The sequence below is a fragment of the Sinocyclocheilus grahami genome, unplaced genomic scaffold (genome assembly GCF_001515645.1).
Source record: "Sinocyclocheilus grahami isolate Dianchi unplaced genomic scaffold, SAMN03320097.WGS_v1.1 scaffold581.1, whole genome shotgun sequence".
In the NCBI taxonomy this organism is placed as follows: Eukaryota; Metazoa; Chordata; class Actinopteri; order Cypriniformes; family Cyprinidae; genus Sinocyclocheilus; species Sinocyclocheilus grahami.
The window spans coordinates 608027-618536 of NW_015505760.1; the positions used below are offsets into that span (position 1 = coordinate 608027).

General features: G+C 36.2%; 1 protein-coding gene across 1 annotated transcript; it reads right to left on the minus strand.

Annotated features, from left to right (window-relative positions):
- Positions 1 to 7741: 7741 nt before the first annotated feature.
- Positions 7742 to 9571, minus strand: LOC107556860 (C-type lectin domain family 10 member A-like). Its single transcript, XM_016240096.1, has 4 exons — positions 9472 to 9571; positions 9052 to 9246; positions 7929 to 8056; positions 7742 to 7852 (listed from the first exon to the last, which is right to left on the minus strand). Exons 1-4 carry the CDS (start codon positions 9569 to 9571, stop codon positions 7742 to 7744), a joined length of 534 nt encoding a protein of 177 aa, XP_016095582.1.
- Between the last annotated feature and the right edge of the window lie 939 nt (positions 9572 to 10510).

A 10510-nucleotide genomic window follows, 5' to 3' on the forward strand; every position in this document is an offset into this window, starting at 1 on the left:
TATCTATCTATCTATCTATCTATCTATCTATCTATCTATCTATCTATCTATCTATCTATCTATCTATCTATCTTATCTTGTGTATGTATATCTCAGCATATTATAATGATTTCTGAAGGATCAAGTGACACTGAAGACTGGAGTAATGATGCTGAAAATTCAGCACAGGGATACATTACATTTTTAAATATATTAAAATAGAAAACAGTTCATTTAAATTGTAAATATATTTCACAATATTAATATTTTACTGCATTTTGCCCCAAATAGCCTTGGTGAGCAGAAGAGACTTCTTTAAAAAACATAAAATCTTGAATCTATATGTTTATTATTTGTATTATGAATATTTCAAAATTATGCATAATTTGAATCTGATAATATTGCAGCAATTATAAATAGCTACATATTTATTATCATGATGCTGTAACATTATCAAATTTAGTAAACGTATTAATAATGTTTGTTTTCAACATTTAAATGAAATTATAATTAAACAAATGTTAAAATTGTTTTTTTAGTTAATATGCTTATTTTGATATCCCAAAACATTTAGTAAAAAAAAAAATATTGCAGACCCACTAGCACCCCCTTTTGGCCCTCTGAGGTCAAGGAACCCCAATTTAAACAGCTCTGCTTTACAATGTCATTGCATGCTGTAGCATTAAGTCTTTATCATTAAAATATGTCTATAAACGTGACAGACTGTGAGTTTGCGTGATGTTCGTGTGCATAATTGCATGCTTATTTGTCTGAGATGTGCGTGTGCTTGTCATCACTATCTGTTCCTGCTGTAAAATGTAGCAGCTCATCTCAGTGTTAGTGCTCCAAAGCAGACTGGATTGCATAAGCCCTTCACAATCCGCGCTTTAACCGCAGGATATGAGGATGAAGGGCTGGCTCACGACTGCATGGAAAAATGAATAAAATCTCCCTCCTGACGGAGGAAAAATACCTTTTTTGGATCTTTGACAAACACTTTTTGACAAATTAAATCCTTGCCGAAATGGGCTTTGGTGATGAACAAATGCACTTTGAATCTAATGATCTCGCCTGGGATTAAATTAAATTTAAACGCAAGATGGCAAAACAGTAGAAATCTTTACATCACTCATTCGCTCATTGATTCTTTTATTCGGATGATCTGTTTTCTTCAGATCTCTTTCTTCAGCTATGCTGAGGCACACACATTATTTAAAACCTAGTATAGATTTATACAGATAAGAATGCATATTTAGTCATGTGTCTTTTTGCTTGTGTGAAAATCTACTGCCATTGAGTTTGTTGGCATTTCAAGGTTGAACTCTTAGGCTTGACAACTACTAAACTTGATAATCAGCCTGTCGACTCCAGTGCAAAGCAATGTGGAACGGCACTCTCTGACCTGAGCAATCCAACATCCTGGTCCCGAGGCTGTATATGTCCTCAATGTACATATTCTGTCCTTAACAACAGCTGACAATGGAACTGCTCATTGGTCAACACAGATGCATGTTTCAGCACCTACATGTCATTCTGTCTCAATCAGGATCAGTTTGCACTAGGTAGTGCTTCAGGGCTTTAGGTTCCTGTTGTATCCCACCCAGGAGTTAAACTTTGACATTTTGCTAGCATAAACGATTCACCGTATCCCTAAATGCTTTTCACTATCTGTGTGAAGTGATGCACACATATTTTCAGCAACCACCTTTTGGGAACCTTTGTGTTAAAAAACATACTTGCTGTGAGCAGTGTGTACAAATGGCTTACTTAGCAGCTTAGTAAAGAAACAACTATATTTGATAAGTTCTTGCTTATATTCTGGAGCACACTCTGCATCAGACCATTATAGATGATCAAAGGTCTTCTCATCTGCAAGGAGAGAGAACCAGAGTATTAAATTTTCCGAGACTTCCCGAGAAATATTCCATGCTCCACAGTTTCCATGGGAACCTTCTAGCATTCCAGCTTGCTACATCCTGCCTGAGTTTTTCGTCTGTAGATGTGACACTGAAGTCCATTCAGCTAATGGGACTCTCTCCAAACCCCATCAGAAAAAACAGTATCTCTCTAAACAGCTTGACGGGTGTTTTTATGCACCATATTGCTATATTTCTACAAAATATAAGCATCATTTTACAGAAAATACTGTAAAGTTTTATTAAAATATAATTATAAAAGTAGTATTCTTATTAGTAGTAGTTAGCGCCGCTGATTTTCTGGGATTATGAAACCCTGCTCCAGAAAAACAGAGCTTTATTGGTGTTAACCCTGCATTACGGTGCCAAACACGTGTGAAAGGACTAAATGCTTTGGCTAAATGCTTATGCCACTTTCTTTGGATTACAGAAACACTGCTTGCTGTATAAACAGTTGCTTCAGCTTTTTGGTAACAAAACAACGTGTCAACTCAAGTGATAAAGAGACCGTCTCATTCTTACCTTTATAAAGTCAATTCAAAACAGCCGGCAAAATATAATACAAGGATTTCAATGCACCAATACGTAAACAGATCGCATGCTGCTTTCATCCAATCACCAGCACTGTCACTGACGTTGCGCAATTATTCAAATAAGATATAAATACAGTCTGAAACATTATTTGTAAATACTAATTGATTAATTGTTAACCATGGGTAAATAATGAGTAGTGTGAAGCGTGCAACAAGACAACAGTTTACAATGACCCAGGGTTAACTAGCTCAAGTGTGAAAAAACCTGGATCTGTGATCGTCTCACATTTTTCAAAACGAAAACACGTTCTGTGTGAAAGGCTCCTTAGCACTTTGATATGTTTTATTACCGCTGAAAAGGTTCCTGTCTTGGCTGGAATGTGTAAACAAGAAATAAATATTAAATTGCCCAGTGAGTCCATTTTACTCTGACCAACAACAACAAAAACATTTGACGACAAAAACGATTTCTGAACTTAAATGGATAGTTCGACCAAAAAGGAAAGTTACCCCATGATTTATTCACCCTCAAGCCATCCTAGGTGTATATGATTTGTATCCTTGTTTTGTACTTCTAATTACGGTATTTTGTTTTGTTTTCTCCTCTGCGCTTCCTACGTCATCCGCTGGATGTCACTCTCTCATGAACGCGTGTACGAAAGTTAGCGGAAGCTAGAGATTATGGGTTATAAGGATGTAAATTTGGATATTTTTCTTACACAAATGCATCAATGGGACACCCCTCGAAATGCGATTGGGCTAGTTTTGGGCTAGTTGTGATTAGCAATTGGGCGGGTTTTGTTGTGAAAACTTGGCAACCCTGGTGTGGAGCACTTTTTATGATGGATGGATGCACTTTATTTTGCTTCAAAATCTGGACCACTACTCACTGCCAGTATAAAGCAGCAGACGTTTTTTAATATAGCTCTAATTGTATTCGTCTGAAAGAAGGAAGTTATATACACCTAGGATGGCACAAGGGTGAGTAAATCATGGGGTAATTTTCATTTTTGGATGAACTATCCCTTTTAAGTAAAAACATATCAGGAGTACTTGAGCAGCATGTCATCACACCCTGAGTGGTTAAAAATTAAAAGTTGGACACCATGGGTCTGTACACAACACAACAGCAAGACCGTTGCATCTCACAGAGTGGTAAATGCAGTCGGACAAAGAAATGCAGTCAGAGAAAGAATCTAGGAGCTCAGGATAAGCAGGTTCAGGGAAAAACGTGTTAATATGTGTATGTTGTGTTGATCCCTGTTAAATACTTATCATTCAAGCCTCAGCTAGCCTGAATGCTCGGCGCTGCTGGAAAACAGTGTGAGGTGAATTATTGAATATCTTCAGGTTTTCACCATCAAGGACGAAAATCGTGGCCTTGAGAATAGAGAGAAAGTTACTGACATTAAGACCCGTGCAGATGCTTCACTTCTCTGTAGTGCTGTTTGACGAGTCAGTTTTTATGCTTCTTCATAGTTTAGCTCACATACAAAATTTTTCCACGTTTCCTCTAACCTCCACCTCTGTGAAGTTTAGTTGAGAATGACGTCCATGTCGAAACTCTAGTGTAATGCGGGTTGAAAAAAAGTTTTGCAGCAAAGATGTTGATTAGTTAGAGGACATTGCTTTTGTAAAGATTTTTCTGAAAACACAATGTCTGTTAAATAACCTGGTCTGTTTGTGTTGAATGATCCTGATTTGAAATGGTTCTGTCTTTAATAAACACAAATCAAAGCACAGAACAGCAACTAAGAGAAAACACACCAACTCCAGCTTGAAAGTAACATTTGAACTTTATTATATTATATTACTGTATACAGTCATAAAACACTGGCAAATAGGACAAATTCTAAAGTAAGCAATTATCAGTTCCAATCCATTCAATCCAGTGATTTCTCACCTAGAGGTCATGTTGGTGCCATCAACCCATTTCCATGAGTCCTCCACATCAATGTCAGTCAGACCAATCTAGACTCCAGTGCCAGAAATCTTCCTAACAAAATCCTTACAAGAGGAAATGCATTATTAAACACAATTATATTGTAATCTGAAAATTCAGTTGACTTCATACACACATATACATTCAAACTTGTCACGATGCCTAATGTCCTTAATTTAATCTTTAATTAAGTTGGTTTAATCTTTAATTATAATAACAACACCATACCCATTGCAGACACCTTTACCACTTTAGGCTTTCTTCCACGCAAGGAAGAAAGCACAGTAAGTGACTTTTTGTCAATGTTGAGCTCTCAGGTTTGGCTCATCTCCAAGAACACAGGCTACCTTGAAGGAGCAAAATTGAAAAGACGAGGACATAGTAGAATCATTCTGAGAGATGTGCCGTGATCTTGTTGCTCAAATGACTCAGCACATTTTAAATAGTAGGAAAGCTCCACGAAATGCACAATAAATGTAATCTCACAAATATCAACACCTATTAAAACATTTACTTTGTACATTGTTTGCCTGCAATGATTTCTAACAGTTTGATTCTTTAAAGTCCGTATTCAATGCTTCCTCAGCATCAAGAACGCATGGTAATCTTGTGCATCCTCTGTACTTGCATTCTTGAGAATTGAAACTGAACTTTGGCAGTTGATGATGGCGTAGAATGTGTACACATGGAAACAAGATCTCATCAGAATGCATACTGAGAAATGGACAAAATTCATTAACACAATTCTTTACTGTAGTATTGGTTTAGTTTCTGTCTTTTACCTTTGTAGGCCAGTTAATCAAGACATTTTATTTGCATTTATATGCATTTTTCCACTAGTGACGAGCATCTTGAATTGTTTTTAAGATGTTTGTGAGAATAAGAACTATATATAGCAAGTATATGCATATCTTTCTCTTTTCTCTTTCACTCACTTGTTCCTCTTTGTTGTTTATGATGACCAGATCCGATCCTCTCTTCAAACAGTCTTGTCTGCTCTCAGTCCAGCTCTTCCACTCAGAAGAGACATAGTAAAGATGGGATTGATAGTAAATCCATTCATCTACAAGCACAACCAGTTCAGCTATTGTCACTTTATTCCCGTCATAGGATTACTGTATACATTTTGTTTTTAATGCTAAAAGTTAGATTAATTGTGTCATTCATCATTACCCATTTCATGAAGACATTTCCACAATTCAGTTGTGTAGTTTGTATGGATGTGGACACACAGCACTATGACTGCAGTCAGCAGAAGAACGCACAGCAGCACCGAACACACTGCAGCTGCTCTGTAGTTTCTGTTCTTCACACAATCACTCCCTGAACACCACAGACATGATGTGAAATGAGCGAACATGTGCAAACTGTTATGTTTTTACCTATTTATTAATTTGATCATAGAAGTGAAAGGGATTACCTGTACGTTGAAGCAGCTGGTGTGTGTTTGACTCTTTTCTGAAGTCACGATCTCTTATATCCAGCATCATCTCCACTGTCCCTCTGTCCATGTCCTGAAGCTCAGTCCTGCTCACACTATCATAAATAACCTCAGATTTCTCTAGTCTTTTATAGCCAGACATTATAACACTGAACGTTGCTTTGTTCAGTTTGGCTGCTCTTTGTGACTTTGCAATCTGATTCTGTTTTTATCAACACATACATATATCTAAACACAATGGAAATGGAATGAGTTAAGCCAAACATCACATGATTAGTGAAATGAGGAGTGGTAACCCATACTCAGAATTTGTCCTGTGCATTTGATGATGATCAGATGATCAGTCTTTCCACAGTTCCTCAAACTTCTGTCTGTATGATGTTTAGTTATTCAAATCACATCTGATATTAGCCTTTGTATAACCGTCCACACTGAAACACTTGTGAAGTGGTTCTCAACCATTTTGATTCCCTCTCATTTTAGCCAATGAATCTGACTTTTTCAGTCATTCGTTATTCGTCATTACCAGATAAGGAATACTTAAATAACACACAATTTTTACTCACAATTTCTCAATAAATATTTAAGAGCTTGGCATAACTATAAAAATCTATATTCATTATACAAACACTTATGGTATTTTATTAATTTATCTAACATTTCCAGGTCTAGAAATACCCTTATTACACACTATAAAATCAGGCTTCCTCAAATATCCAGGTTTTTCAAGACAGTGCACTTGTGTAATGTGGGTTGAGTTAAGGTTTCACAAAATATGATGACTAGTTAATACAAGATTATTGTGTTATGGTTAGAATTGCTTTGAAGCATTTGTTTTATATAAGTTGGACATTTTTCATGTTGGCGACCTTGACAAACAAAACAAATTGTGCTTGCAGCTTACAGAACACCAAAGCAGCTCAAAATTCACCGGATTGTATATCTGACATCTGAACTCCCTTTTATACAGTATGTATATTTCATATAGCCATATAAACACTGCCATACAAAGCAAATGATCATTTGTTGGATTTACATATCCACGAATCACCTTTAGAATGTACTGTCTACAAAAATAAAACAAAAAAAACATTGATAACAAAAATCATGTTCATTTCACAATAACATTTAATAGTACTTAACATATAAAAAAGGAAAAGAAAGTAGTCCAATAAAAGTCAAATAAAATATTGGTTACACTGGTTGTTTAAGTGTGTATACATTTAAGAAACATTTAATTTAGCTTACTTTTAGCCTTCTTGCTAATAGACCTTGGTCAGGTTAGATGCCATATTGGATTTAATGCAGTGAGGGATACAATTACAGTCTTTACAAGGTCCTAGATCATGTAACTGTCACCATCTAACTTTGAAAACTGCTTTATGGAGTTTTTGTTTACTTAAAGTTTTTGTATGTTGTATGTTGTTAAACAACAGTACAATCCATTGAATGCACTATACTTCTATCCATTGCTTTTTTCATTCCTATGAAAGATTAAATATGATGCTACCCTGACTGCTAGGTGCTAAGTCCATTGTGTGACATCTCATGTTTTAAAAACAATAAATTATCAAGGCAGCCAACAGCGTGTGAAATAACAATGTCACATGTAGCCTATAAAGCAAAATGACCACAGAGATTCTGAAATCCTCTGTGGGTAAATTAAACTGGATGTTAGAATACACATTTATGTCATTCAGTGACTTACACTGTGCTCCTCTCACACATCCAATTAAATTCCTCTGTACATGGATGATCAGCCCATTCTCCTACAACAATTAGAGCACAGTTCTCTCCTCTATATTCATCGGGCTCTGCAGACATCCAGAACCTGCATCAATAGATCATCATTAGATGTTCAGTGCTGCTTTCTGTGTGATATACTGACTGTGAGAATTATATATTACACAATAATCAGTTCAGTGATTTCTCACCCAGAGGTCGGTGTGCTGCCATCAACCCATTTCCAGCTGCCCTCCACATCACTGTCAGTCAGACCAATCCAGACTCTGTCTTTATCAGACCATTTCCTAACAAATTCCTGAAAAGATGAAATTCTTATAAGGACAAAATTCAACTGACTTTACATACAAGCAAACACAATATCTTTTACTTACTTGTTCCTCTCTGTTGTTTATGATGATCAGATTTGCTCCTCTCTCTGTACAGTATCTTCTGCTCTCAGTCCAGCTCTTCCTCTCAGAAGATAAATAGAAAAGACTGGATTGATAGCACTTCCATCTCTCTGTGAACGCAGACAATTCAACTATTAACACTTCATTCTCATCCACACTACACAACTTATTTATAACAGTTTATACCCAAAGATTGTACATTATGACAAGTTGTTAATGTTAAATGTTTGTATAGTTGTGGTCATGATTACCCATTTCACCAAGACGTTTCTGCAGGTCATTGTTCTGTTGATTTAACTTTTCATTTTGTTTCATTAAATTGTCATTTTTGGATAATAATTCTTTCTGTTCAGCTGTAAAGTCCTCATTCTTGATTGCTAGCTGGTCTTTAAGAGCTTTGATTGTGGTTAGAAGCTGTTCTCTTTCTTCTGTGAGGTTGGTATTCCTGGTTAGTAGCTCATTTCTCTCTTCTGTGCAGTTTGAGTTGTATGAATGTATGTGGACACACATCACTTCCTGAAGATGACCGATATGAAGATTATATTATATATATATATATATATAGCTAAAATTTTATATTTAGCCACAGAAAAATTATACCTTCTTCTAATGCTCAATGTTGTTCCTGTATACTATAGCATATAAAGTATATATAGTATAGCAGCTCTACTATTTTCCCCCTATTTTAACACCAGTTAAACAAAGTGGATGGCAAAGTGTGAACAAACAGTGTGACATTCAAAGTTGTTTTTTTTCCCACATGTCCTATAAGTTTATTAGCAATTAAGGAATAATAATTTTCACACTGTATAATCACAATGAAAACCATTCACACTTTTTCTGTGAGGAATTCGACTTGGAGGTGAAGGTAGCATCCAAATGCAGAAAGTTTAATAAATCCAGCAAACAAATCCAAGGCACAAAGTAGAAACAGTCAACAAGGCACGCACAATGGTCAAAACAGGAAGGCAATGAAACAGGCAATGAAGAGAAGAAAAAATTTAAGAAACGAAAGACCACTCAGTAAGGAAGTGAAAATTACTGGCAAATTACTGGTCATTGTTCTCCCGCTGTAACTGCTCTCTTTGTTTCATTAGATCATTACTCTTGGACAATAATTCTTTCTTTTCAATTGTCAGGTTGTTGTTATGGCTCTCTAACTGATCATTCACTGTATTGAAATCTTTGATCGTGATCAGTAGCTGGTCTCTTTCTTTTGTGAGGTCTGTAATGTTGGTTAGTAGCTGGTGTGTCTCTTGTGTGTAGTTTGTGTTGTTTGTATTGATGTGGACACACAGCACTAGACAGAAGAACACACAGCAGCACCAAACACACTGCAGCTGCTCTGGAGCTTCTGATCTTCACTGAATCACTTCCTGAACACCACAGACATGATGGTAAATGACTGAACATATGCAAACTGTGACATTTAATCAAATAAATTAATATGATTACCTGTGTGCTGAAGTGGTAGGTGTGTGTGTGTGTGTGTTTGTCTCTGTCCTGAAGTCATGATCTCTCACACAATCTGCAATCTCATAGATAGCCACCATCATCTCCACTCTCTCTCTGTTGATTCCCTCAGTCTCAGTCCCAATGACATTGTCAGAAATAGTATCAGACATATCTGATCTTTTAAAGTCCAACACTGATATTCCGTGATGAAAGTTCTTTCTGTGTCATTCAGCTCACAGACTAACTAAAATAACTAAACGCAACGGAACTGGCATGCGGTAAATGTGTGCAGTCTAAGATCATGTGACATTAAACTGTTAAGTATGCTTAAAGCGATTTGTAAAAGATCTGCAGCAACAGACAGACATTAGATGTTCATTGTTGCTTTCTGTGTGATATGATACTGACTGAGAATCATTTATTCAATTATAATCGGTTCAATTTGGTGATTTCTGACACAGACACAGGACTCACTTCCTGAACACCACTACAAGGTGCTGTAGCTTAGCTTAGATCAGATCACAAACTGTTTATTTAGATGATTGTTTTATTGTGACAGGGTTTGATCTTCATTTGACCGGTAATTTCAAAGTAACTTTGAAGTCTACAAAATCTAGAGACTTAACTAATATAGCTGTGAAAGTGCAGAGAGTAAGAGCAAGTTATTTTAGGCAAAAGTGTCAAAACTTCCGGAAATTTCAAGTCTTCAGGAAATGTCGTTCCTCTCAGCTTTTTTGTTCTTTGTCAATTCATCAATAAGACAGCAGGCCCTATGCCATGCATAGAAGAAAATATAGTCTCATTAATGAAAACACATGCTAATATTGAATTGTTTATTAGTACAGTCAACCAAATGTTGAGAAGTCCTCAAACAGTGATGAATAAAATATGCAAGCACTAGCCTTAATTAAAAGTTCTGTTTGCGGTTGGATGCTTTACATGCGGCAACAAAATGATGACTGTACAGATTAATTACCCTTGTGTGCCGTGACTAAGATTAAATGTTTTGTTTTGAAATGGGAAAGATTGAGTTTGAATTGCCTCTGATAATAGGTGTCATTTAAGATGCAGTCCACAGCCCTAACAAGGTCTTGAAAGTGTTTCGGAGC

Excerpts from the sequence above, each read along its gene's own strand:
- LOC107556860 (XM_016240096.1), bottom strand. The coding sequence starts at position 9,571 with ATGTCTGATACTATTTCTGACAATGTCATTGGGACTGAGACTGAGGGA. Across the intron at positions 9,247-9,471 it reads TATCTATGAGATTGCAGATT|TGCTGTGTGTCCACATCAAT; the intron begins GTGTGAGAGATC and ends TCTTCTGTCTAG. Across the intron at positions 7,853-7,928 it reads TAAACAACAGAGAGGAACAA|GAATTTGTTAGGAAATGGTC; the intron begins GTAAGTAAAAGA and ends TCATCTTTTCAG.